The sequence below is a fragment of the Stenella coeruleoalba genome, assembly GCF_951394435.1.
Source record: "Stenella coeruleoalba genome assembly, chromosome: 2".
In the NCBI taxonomy this organism is placed as follows: domain Eukaryota; kingdom Metazoa; phylum Chordata; class Mammalia; order Artiodactyla; family Delphinidae; genus Stenella; species Stenella coeruleoalba.
Genome location: NC_137147.1, coordinates 135905051 through 135931107, shown reverse-complemented (window position 1 = coordinate 135931107; position 26057 = coordinate 135905051). Strand labels below are relative to the sequence as shown.

The following is a 26057-nucleotide window of genomic DNA, read 5'->3' as shown; positions in this document are numbered from 1 at the left end:
ACAAGAGACCCACTTCTGACCTAGGGACAAATACAGACTGAATTGAGGGGATGGAAAAAGATACTCCACGCAAATGGAAATCAAAAGAAAGATGGAGTAGCAATACTCATACCAGATTAAACAGACTTTAAAATATACAATGTTACAAGAGACAAGGAAGGACAGTACATAATGATCAAGGGATCAATCCAAGAAGAGGATATAACAATTATAAATATATATGCACCCAACATAGGAGCATCTCAATACATAAGGCAACTGCTAACAGCTATAAAAGAGGAAATCGACAGCAACACAATAATAGTGGGGGCCTTTAATGCCTCACTTACACCAATAGACAGATCATGGAAAATGAAAATAAATAAGGAAACAGAAACTTTAAATGACACAGTAAACCAGATAGATTTAATTGATATTTCTAGGATATTCCATCCAAAAACAGCAGATTACACTTTCTTCTCAAGGGCGCACGGAACATTCTCCAGGATAGATCACATCTTGGGTCACAAATCAAGCCTCAGTAAATTTAAGAAAATTGAAATCATATCAAGCATCTTTTCTGACCACAACACTTTGAGATCAGAAATCAATTAATTACAGGAAAAAAATGTAAAAAACACAATCACATGGAGGCTAAACAATACGTTACTAAATAACCGAGACAACACTGAAGAAATCAAAGAGGAAATCAAAAAATACCTAGAGACAAATGACAATGAAAACACGATGATCCAAAACCTACGTGAATCGGCAAAAGCAGTTCTAAGAGGGAAGTTTATAGCTATACAAGCCTACCTCAAGAAACAAGAAAAACCTCAAATAAACAATCTAACCTTACACCTAAAGGAACTAGAGAAAGAAGAACAAACAAAACCCAAAGTTAGCAGAAGGAAAGAAATCATAAAGATCAGAGCAGAAAGAAATGAAATAGAAACAAAGAAAACAATAGCAAAGATCCATAAAACTACAAGCTGGTTTTTTGAGAAGATAAACAAAATTGATAAACCATTAGCCAGACTCATCAAGAAAAAGAGGAAGGGGACTCAAATCAATAAAATTAGAAATGAAAAAGGAGAAGTTACAACAGACACCGCAGAAATACAAAGCATCCTAAGAGACTACTACAAGCCACTCTATGCCAATAAAATGGACAACCTGCAAGAAATGGACAAATTCTTAGTAAGGTATAACCTTCCACGACTGAACCAGGAAGAAATAGAAAATATGAACAGACCAATCACAAGTAATGAAATTGAAACTGTGATTTAAAATCTTCCAACAAACAAAAGTCCAGGACCACATGGCTTCACAGGTGAATTCTATCAAACATTTAGAGAAGAGCTAACATCCATCCTTCTCAAACTCTTCCAAAAAAATTGCAGAGGAAGGAACACTCCCAAACTCATTCTATGAGGCCACCATCACCCTGATACCAAAACCAGACAAAGATACTACAAATAAAGAAAATTATAGACTAATATCACTGATGAATATAGAGGTAAAAATCCTCAACAAAATACTAGCAAACAGAATCCAACAACATATTAAAAGGATCATACACCACGATCAAGTGGGATTTATCCCAGGGATGCAAGGATTCTTCAGTATACACAAATCAATCAGTGTGATACACCATATTAACAAATTGAAGAAGAAAAACCATATGATCATCTCAATAGATGCAAAATAGCTTCTGACAAAATTCAACACCCATTTATGATAAAAACTCTCCAGAAAGTGGGCATAGAGGGAACCTACCTCAACATACTAAAGGCCATATACAACAAACCCACAGCGAACATCATTCTCAACGGTGAAAAACTGAAAGCATTTCCTCTAAGATCAGGAACAAGACAAGGATGTCCACTCTCAGCACTCTTATTCAACATAGTTTTGGAAGTCCTAGCTACAGCAATCAGAGAAGAAAAAGAAATAAAAGGAATACAAATTGGAAAAGAAGAAGTAAAACTGTCACTGTTTGTAGATGACATGATACTATACATAGAGAATCCTACAGATGCTACCAGAAAACTACTACAGCTAATCAACAAGTTTGGTAAAGCTGCAGGATACAAAATTAATGCACAGAAATCTCTTGCATTCCTATATACTAATGAAAAATCTGAAAGAGAAATTAAGGAAATACTGCCATTTACCACTGCAACAAAAAGAATAAAATACCTAGGAATAAACCTACCTGGGGAGACAAAAGACCTGTATGCAGAAAACTATAAGACACTGATGAAAGAAATTAAAGATGATACCAACAGATGGAGAGATATACCATGTTCTTGGATTGGAAGAATCAATATTGTGAAAATGACTATACTACCGAAAGCAATCTACAGATTCAATGCAATCCCTATCAAATTACCAATGGCATTTTTTACAGAACTGGAAAAAAAATCTTAAAATTTATATGCAGACACAAAAGACCCCGAATAGCCAAAGCAGTCTTGAGGGAAACAAGCGGAGCTGGAGGAATCATACTCCCTGACTTCAGACTATACTACAAAGCTGCAGTAATCAAGACAATATGGTACTTGTACAAGAACAGGAATATATATCAATGGAACAAGATAGAAAGCCCAGAGATAAACCCACACACCTATGGTCAGGTAATCTATGACAAACGAGGCAAGGATATATAACGGAGAAAAGATAGTCTCTTCAATAAGTGGTGCTGGGAAAACTGGACAGCTACATGTGAAAGAATGAAATTAGAACACTCCATAACACCATGCACAAAAATAAACTCAAAATGGATTCAAGACCTAAATGTAAGACCAGACACTATAAAACTCTTAGAGGAAAACATAGGAAGAACCCTCTTTGACATAAATCACAGCAAGATCTTTTTTGATCCACCTCCTAGAGTAATGGAAATAAAAACAAAAATAAACAAATGGGACCTAATGAAACTTCAAAGCTTTTGCACAGCAAAGGAAACCATAAACAAAACAAAAAGACAACCCTCAGGATGGGAGAAAATATTTGCAAATGAATCAACGGACAAAGGATTAATCTCCAAAATATAAAAACAGCTCATGCAGCTCAATATTAAAAAAAAAGAGACAACCCAATCCAAAAATGGGCAGAAGACCTAAATGGACGTTTCTCCAAAGACATACAGATGGCCAAGAAGCACATGAAAAGCTGCTCAACATCACTAATTATTAGAGAAATACAAATCAAAACTACAATGAGGTATCACCTCACACCAGTTAGAATGGGCATCATCAGAAAATCTACAAACAACAAATGCTGGAGTGGGTGTGGAGAAAAGGGAACCCTCTTGCCCTGCTGGTGGGAATGTAAACTGATACAGCCACTATGGAGAACAGTATGGAGGTTCCTTAAAAAGCTAAAAATAGAATTACCATATGATCCAGCAATCCCACTACTGGGCATATACCCAGAGAAAACCATAATTCAAAAAGACATGTGCACCCCAATGTTCACTGCAGCACTATTTACAGGTCATGGAAGCAACCTAAATGTCCATCAACAGATGAACGTATAAAGAAGATGTGGTACATATATACAATGGAATATATACATATATATATATATATATACATACATATATTCCATATATACAATGGAATATCCATATATACAATGGAATATTACTCAGCCATAAAAAGGGACGAAATTGGGTCATTTGTTGAGACGTGGATGGATCCAGAGACTGTCATACAGAGTGAAGTTAAGTCAGAAAGAGAAAAACAAACATCGTATATTAACGCATATATGTGGAACCTAGAAAAATGGTACAGATGAACCAGTCTGCCGGGCAGAAATTGAGACACAGATGTAGAACACAAACATATGGACACCAATGGGGGAAAGTGGCAAGGGGGGTGGGGGTGGTGATGTGATGAACTGGGCCATTGGGATTGACATGTATACACTGATGTGTATAAAACTGATGACTAATAAGAACCTGCTGTATTACAAAAATAAATAAAAGAAAACAAAACAAAAACTAAAACACCCAAAATACCAGCTTTTGGTTTCCACTGATTTTCTCCACTGTTGGTCAGCTTCCTATTCAGTAATTTTAGCTCTAATAGGCCCTTCTTGTTGTAGCTTCATAAAGTAAAAGCTCAGATCATTGTTTTTTTACCTCATTTCTTTTCTCATATAAAGGTTTAAAGCTACCGGTTTTCTTCTAAGCACTTCTTTAGCTGCATTCCACAACCTGTAATATGCTGTGTTTCCATTATCATTCAAACAAAAATATTTTCAAGTTGCCCTTATAAATTTTTCTTTAACTTATAAGTTACTTATACATGTTATTTTCCAAATATGTGAGGATTTCTCAGATGTCTTTCTGTTACTGATTTCTATTTTAATTCCATTTTGGTCAGACAACATCCTTTAAATTTTCAAACATTTGTGTGACCATACTGATGCCTGAGGTCATGGACATTAAGGCAGGCACATCAGGACGGTGACAAGCCCTTCTCTGACAATTGCTTGTCCTTCATCTTGTTCAGGAACATCACAATCTCCATTTTTCCAAGAAGGTCAAAAGTATGGGTTTAAATTCAAGTGACATTCTACTATTCCACCCTCTCTCTCTCTCTTCCCCCAGCTTCTTATTCCTTCCCTTTTCCAGGGCTCCTGACCTTTGTGGAAGTGGGGCTTCAGCTCATGCTCCCAAGAACCCTAACTTCTCACCACTCTTTTAATTTCCTCCCTGCAAATCTCAGAGAATAATCACTATAGAGAGAAGGTGGCAGCACCAAAAATGACATGGAGGAGGAAAAGCCACAATACCTTTTATGTCTTAATCTCGAAGGTCACACATTGTCAGTTCTGCCACATTACACTTTAGAAGCAAATCACTAAGTACAGCACATGCCTTTTGAAGGGAGGAGTATCAAAAAATTTGTGGACACATTTTAAACCACCAGAACAATGTCATAGTTTTTACCCTAAATAATCATATATCTTTTAAAAGAACTAAGAGAGGGAAAGAAAATATGTATAGTCATTTATTTTTATACATATGTATTACCTCTGGTTTCTTCATTCCTTCCAATAACTCATGGATCAGCAAACTAGAGTCCATGGGCCAAATCAAACCCACTGCCTATTTTTGCATGGCCTGAGAGCCAAGAATGGTTTTACATTTTTTTAATGGTTGAGGAAAAAAATCAATGGAAGAATATTTTTGTAACATGTGAAAATTATATGGAATTTAAATTTCAGTGACTATAAAAAAATTTATTGGAATGTATCCATGCTCATTTATTTATATATTGTCTATATAGCTCCTTTCACAGCAGAACTGAGTTGTTTCAACAGACCATATGACCGACAAAGCCTAAAATATTTACCATCCGATCCTTTGCAGAAAAAGTTTATCAGCCTCTACTATACATCCACATTACCATCTGGTGTCATTTGCTTTTAACCTAAAGAATTTCCATTATCATTTTTCATAAAACACATTACGGTGACAAATTCCCTCAGATTATCTGTTTATCTGAAAATATCTTTATTCCAGCTTCATTTTTGAAAGATACTTTTCCTAACTGATGACTGGACATTGTGGATAATACACTGTAACAACAATGAATTGTTATGTTTTCCTGCAGCCTTGATTTTTCTTCTAACAGACAATTAACTTGTCTGGACCCAAACTATAAATTAAGCAACTGCCTGAACACTGCTTTTGTTTGGGGGTCTTGAATTGTTTTGTTGGATTTTAATTATGATTTTTGGATATCTTTCAGCCTCCATTGCTTTTAATGAGAAGACAAGTGTTAACCATATCATTATAGGCAAACCTCATTTTATTGTACTTCACTTTATTGTGCTTTGCAGATACTGCATTTTTTACAAATTGAAGATTTTTGGCAACCCTGTGTTGAGCACGTCTATCAGCACCATTTTTCCAACAGCATTTGCTCACATAGTGTCTCTGTGTCACATTTAGATAATGCCTGCAGTATTTCAAAGTTTTCATTATTATAATATTTGTTATGGTGATCTGTGATCAGTGATCTTTGATGTAACTACTACTCCCTGAAGGCTTGGACTATGGTTAGCATTTTTTAGCAATAAAGTTTTGTTTTTTGGGGGGTTTTTTTTTGCGGTATGCGGGCCTCTCACTGTTGCGGCCTCTCCCGTTGCGGAGCACAGGCTCTGGACGCGCAGGCTCAGAGGCCATGGCTCACGGGCCTAGCCACTCCGCGGCATGTGGGATCTTCCCGGACCAGGGCACGAACCCGTGTTCCCTGCATGGGCAGGCGGACTCTCAACCACTGCGCCACCAGGGAAGCCCAGCAATAAATTATTTTTTAATTAAGGTATGTACATTGTTTTTTTCGACATAATGCTACTGCATACTTAACAGACTACAGTATAGTGTAAACATAACTTTTATATGCACCAGGAAACCAAAAAAATTCATGTGACTCCCTTTATTGTGATATTTGCTTTATTGCAGTGATCTGGAACTGACTCTGAAATTGCTCTGAGGTATGCCTGTATTCCCCTGTATTTAATGTACCATATTTTCTCTGGGCTGCTTTCAAGATTTCCTTTCTATCTTTGGCATTTAGCAATTTGCCTATAATGTGTCTAGTTGTGGTTTTCTTTTGTATTGATTCTAGTTGAAGGTCACAGATTGTCTTGAATCTCCAAGCTAGTTTTTCTCAAACATGAGAAGTTTTCAAGGCACTATTTCTTCCAATATTTTTCTGCTTCCTTCTCTCTCACCTCCAACTAAAGGCAGTAAGAATTCAGCTATCCCCCAAGAGGAGCTATGCAGAGATACAAAAAGCCCTCAGTTAAAAAAAATCAGTAAACTTGCAAATCTCACCTACTGCAGTTGTGTCTTTCCAAGGTTATCTCCTATTTGGTTTGCATTGCTCTTTGACAGAGCTCCTATGGTCTCCCCTGAATACTCACAACAGTCAGCCAGGTATGGATGGCAGAATTCGTACTCTAACTTTGAGTTTTAGCCTTTGGCAGCTCTCTCCAGTCCAGGATTTTCCTCCTAAATTTCAAGCTTCTTTGCTACTCCTCAACTTTATCCTCTGACACTTCAAGCCAGTATGGTTGTGGTTTTCTGTCTCTGAAAACCTGTCTGTCTCATCAATTCACCACTACTATTACCTAAGGCTAGTAGTCCCCCGGTTTTTTAAAAACAATCTCCAAAACTTGAATTTATCATTTTATATATTATAAAATTTTAATTATTGGTAGTACTATAATGGAAAATAAACTACCTAAAGTAATGGAAAAGCCCAGCTTCCACAAATGTAGAAATAAATGTGCATGTGTACAATGTACAATATCCTCATGCAGCTGCTGCTGAAATTGGTGCCTTCCTATTCTACACCCATATATACCTAACTGGAATACAATTAGGCCTGGGGTTGTCAGGCTGAGAGTCATGAAAATCAACGAAGCAAATAAACTACTTGCAATTATTTAAAAGTTAAAAAGAATTAATTTAAGTTCCCTCCAAAAGATTTGTAGACTGTTTTCAATCATGTCCCATGGATTAAAAGATTAAGAAAAGGAAGATGGATATTTGGAATAAGTACTTGTATACCTTTCAGAAACAACAGCAATAATTAAGAGCAACATTTGAAGATGTCTTTTTTAAATGAAATACTTACCTTCGTTCTTCTAAAATGAGAAAATATTTTAACAACATTTTTCAAAATGCATTACACATTTTCTTATACCAAGACAGCATAAGTAAGAACTGAAGAAAGAACCCACAACATTTGCTCTTAGGAATTCTACTTATATTCTCCTTTCACTGATAATTAAATACTAATATTCCATGGAATTTCAATCACAGAACTGTGAAGTTAGCAAAGTAAATCTGTGATTTGTAAAAAGCTCAGAACAGACTACATAAGTAATTTAGTCCATTATATGCAAATTGCTGAGTTAGGCTTTGAATATTCTGAAGGATCCTTTATTCTCACTATAGCAATAGCAGTAGCCAAACAACTGTTATCCCACAACAAGCAAAAGAACCATTTTCATGCAGAATGAGTACAACAAACAGAAAAGGAGAAAATGGAGACCAAGGGCATCTTTTCACACCAATTTTATAAAAAAACAAACAACAACAAAAAAAACAAAAACAAGAGAACACCCTCTATGATTCTGTCATTCTTCCTTAGACAAAACATTAAGTGGTGACTTTGCTCTAAATCAGACATGATAAAATCTGATAGGAGAACTATAGTCAAACTAAGTGAATTTGCCAATGAAAACAATATTGCTGATGTTAAAATTCAAGTGTATAAATTAGCATAAAAATCAGCAGGAATTCTCAAGAGACAGGAAACTGTTGGCAGTGTTAGATATGTTAATTATCTTGATTGTGATGACTTCATATATATGTCAAAACTTACCAAACTGTATGCTTTGGCATGCAGTTTACACTACCTCAATTAGATTTCAATAAAGTTTAAAAAAAAAACCAACAGGAAAAAATCATTATTCATTTTTACTCATCACTTGGATATTTTAAAGTCAAAAGCAGAAACCAATTCAAAGTCTGTAACCAAGTATAATTAACAACTCAAGGATCACAAATAGTCATCCAAGTTAAAAGTCATCCAAGTTAAAACAACAGGCATATCAACTTTTTCAAAAAAAAGAATGAAAGTCTCAGTGGAAGTATCCTGAGACTCACTGGATTATAAAGTCACATTGCCTAAGCTATTTACATCCCACCCAGGTGTAGAATGCTCCTGGTTTCCATTTCCAAATGGATGTGATGACACGGAGTTTATTTATCAGGATTTGCAGCCTTACTGTACTTCTCTTCCTTGCACCTCTGCAGAATCTCTAAGCTCCTCTGGTGGACTGGGTGTTGGAGAAAGCTAATACTATCCATACTTTTCAAAACTGCACATGGCGCTGTATCATCATGTCCTTAGGAAGCAAAAGAAAAACAAAAAATGGAGAAAAGAAAAAGACATTATATAAGCCCAAACCAATAGAGAATCAAGGACAATGCTGCCAACTATCTTAAGAGTAAATAAAAATGTATCAAATAATTGGGGTTAAATGTGAATAATTTTTCCAATTAATTTGAGGAAATTACACAAAAACAATAGGAAAAAATAAAGGTCCCATTCAGGAATTCAAAAGTATCCTTTTTCGGTACTCAAAGTGTTGTGAGTTAACATCATACTAAAAATTTTTAATTGAAAATACCAGGGAAATTTCAAAAACAATTGTATGGTGTCTTTTTTTTAATGGACTCATTTTTATCAGGTCTGAAATATAATTAGCATAGAGGTGGCAACAATGCAAGAAACATTGTTTCTGATGGAACCCCAAAGAGAAATATACCCAAAACAATTTACCAAAAGTTAAACGTTCACAAATCTCGCAATTAACCACACTTGTAGGAATTCCAAGTGTGTCAATGTTGAAAGAGTAGGAAGAAAAGCACTATAGAGCAGGAAAACACAGCAGCACTTCTGTACTTATAAATCTGAAAACAAAGCTGGAAAATCTGTCAGAATCAACTATTGGGAGGAAAGGAACGAGAGTACATTCAAGTAAGGACCAAAGCCCCAGATTAGTGCTACTGAAACAGTGAGACACTCGAGCAGTAAAGAGGGAAGGAAGATTGTACCATAAATATTAGGAATAAATGGATTTAAAAGAGAATTCAGGTTTTCCAGGTTTGGAGGAGTCAAGTATCATTTACACAAGAACATCTCTAGAGTTAGGACATGAAGTTCAAATGTATGTAGGTTTGCCTTTAAAAAATAAAAGTGAGGGCTTCCCTGGTGGCGCAGTGGTTGAGAGTCCGCCTGCCGATGCAGGGGACACGGGTTCGTGCCCCGGTGCGGGAAGATCCCACATACTGTGGAGCGGCTGGGCCCGTGAGCCATGGCCGCTGAGCCTGCGCGTCCGGAGCCTGTGCTCCACAACGGGAGAGGCCACAACAGTGAGAGGCCCGCGTACCACAAAAAAAATAACCAAAAAAAAAAAAAAAAAAAGTGAATAGTTTAACAGTAGATGGAGGCAAATTAAGCAACACATAATTATGAACTAAAGTTCCATTAGTACATATTTACTGTATAATTAGGAATAAGATACTATCTATGAATAGTTCTCAAGGCAGAATCATTTTAGAAGTTAAACAGAAGCACAGTAATTCAAGGAGGTTTGCATGGTTTAACCAAGCTATAATTCCTTAAACTGAATATCTACATCCAGAGAATAGGCATCCACGTTTTAGTTAAAGATACAGAATCTCATGATACCGTAACATCAGATTATAGATAGACAGATATAGAAACAGATATCTGATATAAATATAGATATAGATAGATATCAAGCTTTTGTAAAATTAAAAAAAAAATTTCTGTCCTATAATTAAAAAGTAAGCTAATAAAACACTATCTCATTTATCCAGTACAGAGAGTCCGTAACTGTACATGTTCAATGTTTCAAGAAGAGACAAGTATTACCAAGTTACCATCATTTCTTAGTCAAAAGATACCTCAATAAAAATATTCTATTCTCAATAATCCCCTCCTTCATAGGACTCTTGGGTGGGGGAAGGAATGCATAGGCTCAGATGAGGCTGCACTTAGTTAGTAACAGGGTGGGGGGCTAGCGGTTAGGGTAAACCATCAGTTGAGGGGGACCATTTGAGGAAAAAACCACCTGGTGAGTTCTACTCATACTCCATCCAAATTGTAATTTTTGAAAGTTATCAACAGACTTTCAGGCCCTTCAATAGCTAATGATATATTGTTAGTCAGAAACAATTTAAAAAGATTATGGCATTAAAGTGTTTTATATAAGAGTTCAGAATATTAAATATAGTAAATTATTATGTAATCTTAAATTAAAACTCCCTCAACTTGACTACAACCTGAGCCTCTGTACTCAATTTTCTATTTTATCTAAATAAATTGTGGCAATGCCATTTGGCTATGGGTAATTTTATATCTGTGACTGTTTTGTGTCTCACCGACTGTTTTGTGTCTCATCATCGTACCTACAACTTAGGGTTTGTTTGTTTTTTTTTAACTTCTGTTCTTTCATTCTGCTTTCTATGCCTTCTTTTAACTCTTTAACAATTTTAAACACTGCTTTATGGACTATAATACTATTTCCAAACCTTAAAGTGATACTCCTCTCTGTTGTGTGTACTAACTCCCTGTCAAGGTGGTTTGGTTTCCTAGGATGGTTTTATAAGTACATTTTCAGTGGAGTCTCAAACTCTTAAAAGAGGTTTATTTAGTGTTTGCTTATGCTAAGTTCCTAGCCTAGTTTTGATAATTTCTTAGTTTGAGATTATGCACCAAACAGTATAAATTCTCTCCCATGGTGAAGAAGATATGGGGCACTAATTTTTTTAGGCAACTGTTTTTTCAAAATTTATCTAAGGCCTAACACATACTGATATGATTCTTGTTCTTCTAGGCAAGGCCAACAGACAGGGTTTTACAATTATCTTTTCAGTGACAGAAGAGTTCAAGCTCTTTGAAGGTCCTACACCATATAAAACAGGGGTTCAATCCCAGCTCCACTGTATCATTCAAACCTGAAGCCATGTCTCTGATCCTGTAATAGTTTCTATAATGCCAGCTCCCAGGCCTTAGGGCCATTTTTTTATAGGTATATTTCACATACAGTAAACTCCACTAATCTCAAGTATACAGTTTGATGAGCTTAAACAAATAGTTATATCATATAATCCTCAATCAAGATACAGGACATTTCCATCACCTCAGCAAGTTATTTCATTCCCTTCCGGTAAATACCACTCCTACCCCTCCCAAAGTCAATCAAGTAATGATCCCAGGAGTGGGACTGCTGGATCACATGGTAATTTTATTTTTAGTTTTCTGAGGAACCTCCATACTGTTTTCCATAGTGGCCGTAACAACTTACATCCCCACCAACAGTGTAGGAGGGTTCCCTTTTCTCCACACTCTCTCCTGCACTGTTATTTGTAGATGTTTTAATGATGACCATTCTGACCAGTGTGAGGTGGTACCTCATTGTAGTTTTGATTTGCATTTCTGTAATAATTAGTGATGTTGAGCATCTTTTCATGTGCCTACTGGCTATCTGTATGTCTTCTTTGGAGAAATGTCTATTAAGGTCTTCTACCTTTTTTTTTTTTTTTTTTTTGCGGTACACGGGCCTCTCACTGTTGTGGCCTCTCCCGTTGCGGAGCACAGGTTCCGGATGCGCAGGCTCAGCAGCCATGGCTCACGGGCCCAGCCACTCCGTGGCATGTGGGATCTTCCCGGACCGGGGCACGAACCCATGTCCCCTACATCGGCAGGCGGACTCTCAACCACTGCAGCAGCAGGGAAGCCCTTTTGCTCATATTTCAAGTGGGTTGTTGTTCTGTTGTTGTTGAGCTGTATGAGCTGTTTGTATACTTCGGATATTAAGCCTTTGTCTGTTGCATCATTTGCAAATATTTTCTCCCATTCCATTGGTCGTCTTTTTGTTTTTTTATGGTTTCCTTTGCTGTGCAAAAGCTTGTAAGTTTGATTAGGTCTCATTTGTTTGTTTTTGTTTTTATTTCTATTGCCTTGGGAGACTGACCTAAGAAAACATTGGTATGATTTACGTCAGAGAATGTTTTGCCTTTGCTCTCTTCTAGGAGTTTTATACTGTCATGTCTTATGTTTAAGTCTTTAAGACATTTTGAGTTTATTTTTGTGCATGGTGTGAGGGTGTGTTCTAACTTCACTGATTTACATGCAGCTGTCCAACTCTCCCAGCACCACTCACTGAAGAGACTGTCTTTTTCCCATTTTATATTCTTGCCTCCTTTGTTGAAGATTAATTGACCATAGGTGTATGGGTTTATTTCTGGGCTCTCTATTCTGTACCATTGATCTGTATGCCTGTTTTTGTACCAATACCACATTGTTTTGATTACTGTAACTTTGTGGTATTGTCTGAAGTCTGGGAGAGTTATGCCTCTTGCTTTTTTTAAAAAAAATTAATTAATTTATATTTAGTTTTGTCTGCATTGTGTCTTCATTGCTGTGCATGGGCTTTCTCTAGTTGCAGTGAATGGGGGCCACCCTTTGCTGAAGTGCGTGGGCCTCTCATTGCGGTGCCTTGTCTTTGTTGCAGAGCACAGGCTAGAGGTGCGCGGGCCCCAGTAGATGTGGCACGTGGGCTCAGCAGCTGTGGCTCATGGGCTCTAGAGTGCAGGATCAGTAGTTGTGGCACACGGGCTTAGTTGCTCTGCGGGCATATGGGATCTTCCCAGACCAGGACTTGAACCTGTGTCCCCTGCACTGGCAGATGGATTCTTAATCACTATGCCACCAGGGAAGTCCTCCTGCTTTTTTTTTTTTCCTCAGGATTGCTCTAGCAATTCTGGGTCTTCCATGGTTCCATATAAATTTTTGGAATTTGTTCTAGTTCTATGAAAAATGTCATGTGTAATTTGACAGGATCTCACTGTATCTGTAGATTGCTTTGGGTAGTATTGCCATTTTAACTGTATTAATTCTTCCAATCCAAGAGCATGGGATATCTTTCCATTTCTTTGAATCCTCTTTTACTTCCGTTATTAATGTTTTATAGTTCTCAGTGTGTAAGTCTTTCACCTCCTTGGTCAGGTTTATTCCTAGATACTTTTGGTGTAATTTTAAAAGGTTTTTTGGGTTTTTTAAAATAAATTTATTTATTTATTTATTAAGTTAGTTAGTTTTGGTTGCATTGGGTCTTCTTTGCTGCACATGGGCTTTCTCCAGTTGTGGAGAGTGGAGCTACTCTTTGTTGTGGTGTGCAGGCTTCTCATTGCGGTGGCTTCTCTTGTTGTGGAGCACGGGTTCTAGGTGTGTGGGCTTCAGTAGTTGTGGCACAAGGGCTCAGTAGTTGTGGCTCGTGGGCACTAGAGCACAGGCTCAGTAGTTGTGGCACACGGCCTTAGTTGCTCCGTGGCATGTGGGATCTCCCCAGACCAGGGCTTAAACCCATGTCCCCTGCAATGGCGGGCGGATTCTTAACCACTGCACCACCAGGGAAGTCCCAGTTTTTTTGTTTTTTTTTTTTACATTCCCTTTCTGATATTTCATGGTTAGTGTAAAGAAATACAACTGATGGGGCTTCCCTGGTGGTGCAGTGTTTGAGAATCTGCCTGCCAATGCAGGGGACATGGGTTTGAGCCCTGGTCTGGGAAGATCCCACATGCCATGGAGCAACTGGGCCCGTGAGCCACAACTGCTGAGCCTGCGCGTCTGGAGCCTGTGCTCCGCAACAAGAGAGGCCACGACAGTGAGAGGCCCGCACACCACAATGAAGAGTGGCCCCCACTTGCCGCAACTAGAGAAAGCCCTCGCACAGAAACGAAGACCCAACACAGCCATAAATAAATAAATAAATTTATTTTTAAAAAAAAAAGAAATACAACTGATTTCTGAATGTTACTCTTGTATCCTGCTACTTTGCTGAATTCATTCATTAGATCTAGTAGTTTTTGTGTGGAGTCCTTAGGGAGAAACTCTGTACTTTTAAACTATCACGCCCCTTGTTATCTCCCTGTCTGCCCTGAGCAAACACTAATCTACATTCTTTCTCAACAGATTTGCCTATTCTAGAAAATTCATATAAATGAAATCATACAGTATGTGGCCTTTTGTGTCTTATGCTTTCACTTCACAAAATGCTTTCAAGGTTCACCCATGTTACAGCATGTACTAGTACCTCATTCATTTACATGACAGAATAGTATTCCATTGTACGGATATACCACATTTTGTTTATCCAGTCATCTGTTGATAAACATTTGAGTCGTTTCTACCTTTTGGCTATTATGAATATGTTGCTAAGAACATCAAGTACAAGTTTTTGTTTGAACACCTGCTTTCAATTCTTTTAAGTATCTACCTAAGAGTGGAACTGCTGGGTAAAATGTAACTACCAGGCTGTTTTACAAAGTGGCTGCACCATTTTAAGTTTTCACCAGCAGCATGTGAGGCTTCCAATTTCTCCACATCCTTATTACCAACATTTGTTATTACCTGTCTATTTTATTGTAGCCATCCTAGTAGATGTGAAGTTGTACCTTACTGTGGTTTCAATTTGCAATTCCCTAATGACAAATTATATTGACCATCTTTTCATGCTTTTTATTGACCATTTGCATATCTTCCTTGGAGAAATGTCTTTTAACATCCTTTGCCCATTTTTTAATTGGGTTATTAGTTTTTTACTACTGAATTGCAAGAGTTGTATATATTCTAGATACCAGTTCCTTATTAGATACGTGATTTATAAATCTCTTCTATCATTCTGTGAGTTGTCATTTCACTTTTTTTTTAATATTTATTTATTTGGTTGCACCAGGTCTTAGTTGCAGCAGGCAGCCTCCTTAGTTGCAGCTTGTGGGCTCCTTAGTTGCGGCTCGCCAGCTCCTTAGTTGCAGCACGTGGGCTCCTCAGTTGCGGCTCACAGGCTCCTTAGTTGCGGCTCTCCAGCTCTTTAGTTGTGGCATGCACGTGGGATCTAGTTTCCTGAACAGGGATCAAATCCTGGCCCCCTGCATTGGGAGCGTGGTCTTATCCACTGCGCCACCAGGGAAGTCCCTTCACTCTCTTAATAGTATCCTTTGAGGGCTTCCCTGGTGGCGCAGTGGTTGGGAATCCGCCTGCTGGTGCAGGGGACACGGGTTCGAGCCCTGGTCTGGGAAGATCCCACATGCCGTGGAGCAACTAGGCCCGTGCACCACAACTACTGAGCCTGCACTCTGGAGCCCGCAAGCCACAACTACTGAGCCCTTGCACCGCAACTACTGAAGCCCATGAGCCCTAGAGCCCGTGCTCTGCAACAAAAGAAGCCACCGCATTGAGAGGCCCGCTCACTGCAACAAAGAGTAGCCCCCGCTCGCCGCAACTAGAGAAAGCCCGTGCCCAGCAACGAAGACCCAGCGCAGCCAAAAATAAATAAATTAATTAAAAATAATAGTATCCTTTGAGGCACAAAAGTTTTTAATTTTGATGAAGTCTAATTTATCCATTTTTTCTTTGGTCGCTTGTGCTTTATACCTAATCCTGTCATACCTAAGAATTCACTGCCTAATCCAAACTGGGCAATGTGAATCTTCCAATTTTTGTCCTTCTTGCATTTCTGGATTCCTTTACATATCAATTTTAGGATTAGCTTGTCAATATCTGCATAAAGGTAGCTGTGGTTTTGACAGGACTATGCTGAATCTGTAGATCCAGTATTGCCATCTTAACTATGCCTTCCAATGCATAAACATAGAATATCTTTCCATTTACTGCAGTATTCTTTAAGCTTTTTCAACAATATTTTGTAGTTTCAGTGAACAAGTCTTGCAATTCTTTTGTTAAATTTATCAGTAAGAATTTTATACTTGTTGGTGCTCTTGTAACTGAAGCACGAACTTAATTTTGTTTTCACGTCGTTTACTGTTAATGTCTAGAAATACAACCAATTTTGCATGTTGACGTTGTGTCTTGCAACTTGAGCTCATTTTTTATCTCTAGTAGACTTTTTTGTAGATTCCTTAAGAAATTTTACATAAAATATGTCATCTACAAACAAAATGGTTTCTTCCTTTCCAATTTGGATGTCTTTTATTTCCTTCTCTTGCCTGATTACTCTTACCAGGATTTCCAGGACAATGTTAAATAGAAGAGGTGAAAACAGATATCCTGTCTTGTTTCTGATCTTAAGGGAAAAGTATTCAGTCATTCACCATCAAGAATGATACAACCTTTGGGTTTTTCACAGGTCCCCTTATCAGACTGAGGAAGTCCCCTTCTATTGCTAATTTGTTCAGCATTTTTATGATGAAAAATATGAAAAGGTATTCACGTCTGTCAAATGCCTCTTCTGTGTCTATTGAGGTGATGATCTGATCTTTGCTCTTTAGTCTATCAATGTGGTGTATTACATTGATTTGAGTTTTCTAAGGTGAACCAATCTTGCATTCCTGGGTATATTCCACTAGATAATGGTGTAAAATACTTTTTACATATTGCTGGACTCAGTCTGCAAGGATTTTGTTGAGGATTTTTGTTGAGGGATATTGGTTTGTGGTTTTCATTTCTGTGATGTCTTATCTGGTATGCTGGTAATACTGGCCTCACAGATTGAGAATGAAAGTATTCCCTTATTATCTATGTTTTTGGAAGAGTTTATAAAGGATTGGTGTTAATTCTTCATTAAGTATTTGATAAAATTTATCAGTGAATTCACTGTTCCTTGGTTTGTCGGAAGATTTTTTTTCATAACTAATTCAATCTCTTTTCTTGTAGCAGGCCTTTTCAGACTTTCTATTTCTTCTGGAGTCAGTATAGGCTGTTAGCATATTTCTAGGAATTTTTCCATTTCCACTAGGTTCTAATTTGTTGACATACAACTGTTAATAGTATGATAATCCTTTTTATTTCCATCAGTTCAGCAGCAACACCCCCCTTTCTTTCCCCAAATTAGTAATCTGAGTCTCCTCTCTCCTCTTCTTGGTCTGTCTACCTCAAGGTTTGTCAATTTCATTTACCTTTTTAAAGAAGTACCTTTCAGTTTTATTTATTTTCTTTATTGTTTTCTTCTCTTATTTATTTCAGACCTACTTTTTATGTCCTTCCTACTGCTTGCTTTGGGTTTAGTTTTCCCTTTTTCCCTAGAATCTTAAGGTGGGGCATTAAGTTATTGATTTGAGATATTCTTTCTTTTTTAAGAGAGATAAATTTCTCTAAAGGAGAAATAAATTTCCCTCTAAGCACTGTTTTAGCGGTATCCCATAAGATATGGGTGTATATTTTCTTCTATTCATTTCAAATTATTTTCTAATTTCCCTTGTGATTTCTTCTTTGTCCCATTGGTTATTAAGAAGTGTGTTATTTAGTTTCCACATATACCGTAAGACATATTATTTTTGTTCCTCTTTTCTTTCATTACTCTCTTCTTTTGTGTTGAATAGATGTTTTCTAGTATACTATTTTAATATTTTGGTCATTTCTTTTACTGTATTATTTTTTAGTTATTTTCTTAACAGGTGCCAAGGGAATTAAAATTAGCATCTGAACTTACAACAATCTAATCTAGATTAAAAGCTACTTAATTTCAATAGTATATAAAAACTTTCCTCCTATATAGCTTCATTCCCTTCCTCCTTCTTTATGCTGTTATTGTCATGCAAATTACATCTTTAAAATGGCATGCCCTCCAAGAGAGATTTATAATTATTGCTTTTTCACAGTTGTCTTTTAAATCAGATTGGAGGGAAAAAAAGTTACAAAATGTAAAAAATACATTTTTACTATCTTTTATATTTAACTCTATAGCTGTCTTTAATGGTGCTCTTTATTATTTCATGTGCTTTCAAGCTACTGTCTAGTGTCATTTCAGCCAGAAGAACTCCCTTTAATATTTCTTGTGGGGCAGCTAGTAACAGTCACTCAGGATCTGTTTATCTGGGAATGTCATAATTTCATCTTGAAGGATAGTTTTAGTGAATACAGAATTCTTGATTGACAGTGTTTTTTTCTTTCAGCACTTTGAGTATGCCAAGTTGCTGTCCTCTAGCCTCAATGCTTTCTAATGATGAAACAACTTTTAATCTTACTGAGGATACTTGGTGCATGATGAATCATTTTTCTCTTGCTGCTTTCAATATTCTCTCTTTACCTCTAGAGAGTTTAATTACGATATATCTAAGTTTGAATCTCTTTGAATTCACCCACGTTGCAGTTTGCTGAGCTTGCTAGATGCGTATATTAATTTTCTCATCAAATTTGAGGAGGTGTTGGCCATTATTTCTTGAAATATTCTTTCCCTCCTTTCCTTCTGGACTCTCAGAAGTTTATATACCTCATGGTGTCCCATAAGTCTAGAAGCTCTGTTTATTTTTCTTCATTCTTTATTATTCCTGTTCCTTAGCCAGATCATCTCAACTGATCTGTCTTCATGTTCACCCGATTCTGGCTTCTGCTTATTCAAACCTGCTGGTGAACTCTTCTACTGAATTTCTCATTTCAGTTATTGTACATTTTTTTCCACTTCAAAATTGGTGTGTGTGTGTGTGTGTGTGTGTGTGTGTGTGTGTATGTATAAAATTGATATTCTCCATTTGGTGAGACATTGTTCTCATACTTTCCTTTTGTTCTTCAGATATAGTTACCTTTAAGTCTTTAAATATATTTAAAATAGTTTAAAGACTTTGTCTAGTAATATCAATGTCTGGATTTTTTCAGGGGTAGTTATATAACATGGCAACTCTGAAAATTCTCTTCCCAGGATTTGCTGTTGTTGCTGTTTCTTACAGTTGCTTCTATTTGTTTAGGACTTTCCTGAACTAATTCTGTAAAGTTTGTCACAGGTGACCATGGAAATCTCTGCTCAGTAAGCTTAAATGTCAGCTACTAATTGAAGGATATCTTTACATGCCTGAAACCACTAATTCTCCCAGTTTTTGTCAAGGGTCACTGAGTGTGTATGTTGGTGCATACCTTCAACACTCAGCTAGGAAGTTTACAACTTAGCCTTGCCCTGCTTGCACAGAATCTGAAGGTTATCCTGAGGTAAGAAATCAGGATATCCTCAGGTCTTTACTGAGCATATGCATAGCCCTGGGCACGTATACAGTCCTATGCATGTGCATAGCTATCTAGATTCCCATGAATATATGGGAACTTTTCATAGCCGTTATGGAAACCTCATTCTCCAGCTTTTCCTTTCAAATGTTTTGGTTAGTCTTTGCCCCAGCTGTTATCTACTGCATCAGAGAGTTGCAATGTTCAACAAATGCTTCTGATTGTTTTGGACAAAAGCCCTAGGTAAAAGGTTATTCATACTGCAAGCTCCAAGTCAGGTTAAAAGATAGCCTTGTAAGTGGGGTCTTCCAGGGAACTACCAAATAAGTTGAATATTCTCTGCGAATGGGGCTTTGAAGGAGTGCCAGCCCCCCTCTATTCCCTCCAGGGGTTGTCACACTGCTGATTTTCATTGTGCTTCCAGGCGATTGATTTTCAAGGCTACTGTAGAGCTTGGGAGGGAGGGAGGTGAGTAGTGCGAGTTAAAACACTACAAAGTGCACTGGCATTATCAATATTCAGCCTTTTTTCTTGTATATATACTTCCCAGATTACTGAAGGCCTTTGATGAATTCACGGAGCTCCAGCAAAGTTATTCTGACAATTTTTGCAAGTGTTCTTGTTGCTTTTATGGAAGAGAGAACTTTCAGAGGTCCTTACTCTACTGTTTCATTGACATTTAATCTAAAACCCTTACTCTTAATCACCACACCATAGTGCCTGATACAGAATTGATTTATAAATAATGGTCAGGGTTTTGTTAACAAAAATGCTCTTAATTGTCTTAAGTACTGGGTAGAATTATGGATAGAGTACTGCATAGAGATCCTAGACCCTGTTTAGGTGATATCTAAATTAGTTTTAGTACCAGGTCATTTCTGGAAATAGATGGTCACTGGAATCCTTCTCCCACTTGCAAAAACAAATGGGAGCACATTAGAGTTACGGAGTCCTTTGTGTGGGATGGGGAAGAGGAAAAGTTTATGTGGGAACCATTAAAGCTCTCTATCTGCAGACACTATATGAATGGCTTCAGCTTTTCTCCCTGTAGATTAAGGAACTGAATGACACTTTGGACTCTTGTTCTTGCCTCTTTTTTTTTTTTTTTTAATTAATTAATTTATTTATTTTTGACTGCATTGGGTCTTTGTTGCTTCGTGCAGGCTTTCTCTAGTTGTGGTGAGCGGGGGCTACTCTTCATTGTGGTGCGCAGGCTTCTCATTGCAGTTGCTTCTCTTGTTGCAGAGCACGGGCTCTAGGCGCATGGGGTTCAGTAGTTGCGGCTCGCAGCCTCAGTAGTTGTGGTGCATGGGCTTAGCTGCTCTGCAGTATGTGGAATCTTCCCGGACCAGGGATCGAACCCGTGTCCCCTGCATTGGCAGGTGGATTCTTAACCACTGCACCACCAGGGAAGCCCCTCGTTCTTGCCTCTTATGCCAATGCCACAGCTGAATTCGCTGTCTCTGCCTAGTCTTTTTAGATGGATTAAAATTCCTCTTTGGCTATACTTTTATGTAACTCCAAAAGACCAAAATAAGCATCACTGCACTCACATCTGCACACTGTATAATTCATGGTCAAGTTATGATCTCCCCTGTACTTTCTAGTCCAGGCTCTTTCTTATTCAGGAGGAGTAAAACAGAGGCAAGGTGGATGCTACCACTGGAATACGTGTACTCCAATACCTCACTGCTGACCAGAAAAATCATTACCATTTTTAATTCCACCTCCCAGCAGGGCCAACATGTACCTTCACTCAGACTGCCTATTTATATGACTCTACTAAGAACATTTTAGGATTTCCTGATAACCTGCCCCAGCTATAACATACCACAGCTATAACAAATTTATTCTTAAAAGGAATAAGTTGAATTAATTTTTATTTAAAGACCTTAAAATGGCACTGTGCCGTCTAATTTGAAAGTCTATAAAAAAGAAAAAATAACAGTCAAAAGTAGATTTAAATTTGATATTCTCATTTGTGCTCAGTTGGCTTGATGAAGAAAAAGATTTTTTTGGTTCACCATCAAGGTATTTGTTGACAATCAGCTAAGAGTCCAGTGAAATATCTTATTTCTTAAAGGAAGTGAAAATATATTGCACTTCTGCAGTCTACATCTTCTTTCTTCATTAGAAATATTATCTTTGACCTCTTCTTACTCTCATTCAAGATCTGAACTGGGTTACCTTCTGCCTTTCATATATTCTACTTCTGCTTAAATAATCTCCAATCCCTGTTTCATGTTGATATGTTTGCATACTACTTATGGTCATTATAAGAGTTCTGCATCTACTACTTAGTTCATTTTCACAGTTACTCTGTTAGTTTTTGTTTCGCAATACTACAATGTTCTAATTTTATAATATCCGTTTATCCGTTATCACCAGAAAACAGCAGGTGGTAAGTGGTGCAGAGGGAGGAAAAATGCTAAATTTTGGCACTGACACTAATATGCTGTAATACAATTATTCTCTGTAACAAACCTGCTCAGTCACTGCCTCAAAATGCAAATGAACTATCGTTTTTCTTTTTCTTGATAAAAAGTGAAATTTTAAAAGTTTATGCAAGGGGGAATTCTAGCATGTTGGTAATATTCTCTTTCCTAACCTAGAAGATAGTTCCAGGGGTGTTTTCACTTTGTGATAATTCACTGAGCTATATGTTTTGTTCTGTGCACTTTTCTGTATACATGTTATATCCTAGTATAAAAGCGTTTTCAAAAAGAGTTTATTATGTGGAAGCTCTATGCTGGCCAGAAAGCAAAACTAGATTAGAAAACAAGAAGAATCTAGAAATTATCAAAGATAATTTCAGTTGTTGATCATTAGTAGCACTGCATGTCTTTGTCCTAATTAATACTAATATACATAGAACCAGCTTTCACAAATAATATTTTAAATGCCAAAGTAACATTCAATGTGAATAACTTTTACAGAATGCAATGTATTCAACAGTAAATATAAGAAAAGTTTCTTATCTTAGTCAGTTACGTCTTAGCAGGATATGTATCAATTTTCAAAATTTTCATAATTGATAAAGACCACTGTAATAAATAAGAATGCATCTTAAAAGAAAAAACTTTTCCTTAAAGCTTTTTGCTGGTAACTGTAGTCAATAATATTGCAGTACTGTACATATGTTAAAGTTGCCAAGAGATTAAATTGTAAAAGTTCTCATCACAAGAAAAAGTTTTGTAATTTTGTATAGTAATGGATGGTACCATTTTGCAGTACACACAAATATTGAATCATTATGTTATATACCTGAAACTAATATAATGTTATATGTCCATTATACCTCAATTTAAATTTTTTTCAAGCTTTTGCAAAGATAGCCTCTTAGAAATAATTTTGGCAAAGGCAAAGCAGTTTTAAGATACTCCTTTTATTTAAAAAAAAAACTATAGTTCTCTCCACAAAGGCCAGTTTGCACACGTTATAATCTGAAGTACAGAAATGAAATTCAATTAGTTTTGCCTCTCATTTTAGAAATACAATCTCTCAAATATTTTATTCAGTTAGAATACATAAAAGCTGAATTTAAAGATTTACTGCTAGTGCACATGCCCAAAAGCCCTATGAGTAAGTCTAGGAGTTCTGAAAGCACAAAATGTGTCCTCCTGCACTTCTGCTGAAGCTTCTTGGCAAAAAAAATTATTTTAAATAATTACATATGTATTAGAATATCCTCACTATGCAACAATGGTCTATCTAAGGCTAGAGCTACAGCAAGCAACAGTGTCATTTCAAGTAGGTAGCAAGTGCTTTAGAGATGCTCCTCCCACAGAATGTAAAATGAGAATATTTTATGATTTAAGGAGGAGACACACAAACAAAGTATCCTGTTTTATCCATTCCTAACTTTTAAAGTAAAATCCAGCTAACTGACTTAAGTGTAAGAGGAAAAGAAAATTAACACCTCATAAACAGATACTTTACATGTATTATCTGATTTTACCCTCATAATATTGAAGGCAGTATTACACTCCAAGAAAAACAGCTAACAGTCACAAAATCAGTCAAGAGAAGAGATGACAACTGATTACTGAAGTTGGATTACCCCACTATACTATACTACCTCCATCCTAATTTTTCTGCCTCCTGACTTATGCTTCCACATTATGTTTCATTTGTAGTAAAAACTATGACTTGAAAACAGAGAAAAATATCAATATTAAATTCTATATAATTAAATAATAATTTCACTTTTTGTTTAAAAATCATACCAATGTCTGAATGCCTAAAAAATACCAGGTGCTTTACACTCATTATTCCTATCAGTATTTATTAATAAAAATGTACCAACATATACATACACACACATACACTCACCAGAACTCATTAGATCTGAAACATGATGTTAGGGCAGGGTAAGAAAACAAACAGAAGCATGGTAGAATACTGATGTCTACTGCTTACCAGTTTTTCTCTGAATGTGTCTTTTCCCAGCTTCCCTGAAAGCAATAACAGCTCTGAAAAAAGCCCGGAGAACTGCCCAACGGAAAACAGCTACAGGATCAATTCCAATCATCCCAGAGATAAATGCATTCTTGCTACTTCTCAGAAGAGCGACAATGTCAGGGCGCATATGATCTGTATTTTTTTCCCGGAAATCCTACATGAAAAAAGTACCAGTGTCACTTTTGAAAAAATTATTAAACCAAGAAGATAATGGGTGACATATATGAACAGTGGTTGAATAAGGCTATAGAAGTGACTTCTGTTTTAGGCAGCTAAAGGGACCAGATAGATATCCTCTACAAAGTCCCATCTGACCCTAAAACTATTTAATTCAAAAATTAATTTAAATTAGAATGAGCATTCCACAATCTTATTGCAGCTTGTTAAACACTGGTCAGGGAAGGACTCTCTACAGGACTATCACATAAAATGACGAGAGTTGAATAACAAAAAGGAGCCAGAAATGAGAAGACCAGGAACAGCATTTCAAAGGGAACACCTACTACCTATAGGTGGCAAGGAGTTGAACAAGTTCAGAGAAAACCAGTAAGACCAGGGGCTGAAGCATTCTTGGCAAGGGTGAGAGTGGTAGAAGAATAAGCAAATAAATAGGCTATGTAGGCTATGTAAGTCTGAACTAGGAGTTTGGGTTTTATTCAAGTGTAAAGAAAAGCCATTGGAAGGATAATGACATGAGCTAACTGGTGTTTTATAAACATCACTGGTTGCTGCAGAGGGAATGAACTGTACAAAGATGGAAAAGGTAGGCCAGCTATTGCAGTATTCCAGAAGAACTGAAAGTGACTTGGACTACATTGATGGTACTAGTTAGTGGAAAAGGAAAATGGTTATCATATATGGGATATGTTTTAGAGGTAAGGACAAAGGACTTGGTGGATTAGGGCATGGTGAGTGAATGAGGAAATTAGGTTAACACCTATATTTTGGGTTTGAGCAACAAAGTGGATAGAGGTACCATATACTGATATGGAGATGACTAGAGAAAAGAGAAGGTATAGGGATAGAAAATGAGGATTATGAGGTAAGTTTTGTCCAAGTGAAGCTTGAGATGCTGAGAATAACGATAATAGCGAGTAACATTTATTGAGAGGTTTCTAAGTATATGGCACACTTCTAAGCATTTTACATGTGTTGTCTCATTGATAAGTTCATTTCATCACCTTAACAACTCCTTGAGGTAGATGATATTATTATTCCTATTTTATAGATGAGGAAAGTGAGTCATAGAAAGGTTAACTATCTTGGCTCCTATCACACAGTAACTGGAAGAACAGAGGTTCAAACTCAGCCACTTATAACGACTATACTATGTCTGCATACAGACATCAAGTAGGCAGATGGATATATTTGTCTAGATTCTTACAGAGATTTCAGAAAATGCATTTGGATATCATCAGCATACAGATTTTTAAAGCTGGATAAGATTACCTAAGGACTGTAAATAGACAGTTAAAACCACCTGTCAATGGGGGTTGGCGATGACAGAGCAGAAGAAAAGGCGTTTAAATACCCACAGAAAGATAGGGAGGGCAAGAAGCATAACACTCCTGGAAGAAGGTCCCATACTGATATGCGTAGTCTAGGCATTTGACTATAACCACACCCAGATGGAAGGATTAAAACTTGGTGAGTAGGGCATCCCTGGTGGCGCAGTGGTTGACAGTCCACCTGCCGATGCAGGGGACACAGGCTCGTGTCCCGGTCCAGGAAGATCCCACATGCCGCAGAGCGGCTGGGCCTGTGAGGCATGGACGCTGAGCCTGCGTGTCCAGAGCCTGTGCTCCGCAACGGGAGAGGCCACAACAGTGAGAGGCCCAAGTACCGCAAAAAAAAAAAAAAAAAATTAGAAATGAAAAAGGAGAAGTTACAACAGACACCGCAGAAATACAAAGCATCCTAAGAGACTACTACAAGCCACTCTATGCCAATAAAATGGACAACCTGGAAGAAATGGACAAATTCTTAGAAAGGTATAAACTTCCAAGACTGAAATAGGAAGAAATAGAAAATATGAAC

At 37.1% G+C, this 26057-nt stretch overlaps 1 protein-coding gene across 5 annotated transcripts in view; it reads right to left on the bottom strand.

Moving 5' to 3' along the window:
* MYO9A (myosin IXA) overlaps positions 1 to 26057 on the bottom strand; it is a 270235-nt gene that overhangs the window by 138594 nt on the left and 105584 nt on the right. For all 5 annotated transcript variants that reach the window (XM_079912006.1, XM_079912009.1, XM_079912008.1 and 2 more), the window contains exons 14-15: positions 23979 to 24174; positions 8803 to 8922 (exon numbers count right to left, since the gene is read on the bottom strand). In XM_079912006.1, the coding sequence (XP_079768132.1) occupies positions 8803 to 8922; positions 23979 to 24174 (316 nt within the window). The remainder of the gene's footprint in view (positions 1 to 8802; positions 8923 to 23978; positions 24175 to 26057) is intronic.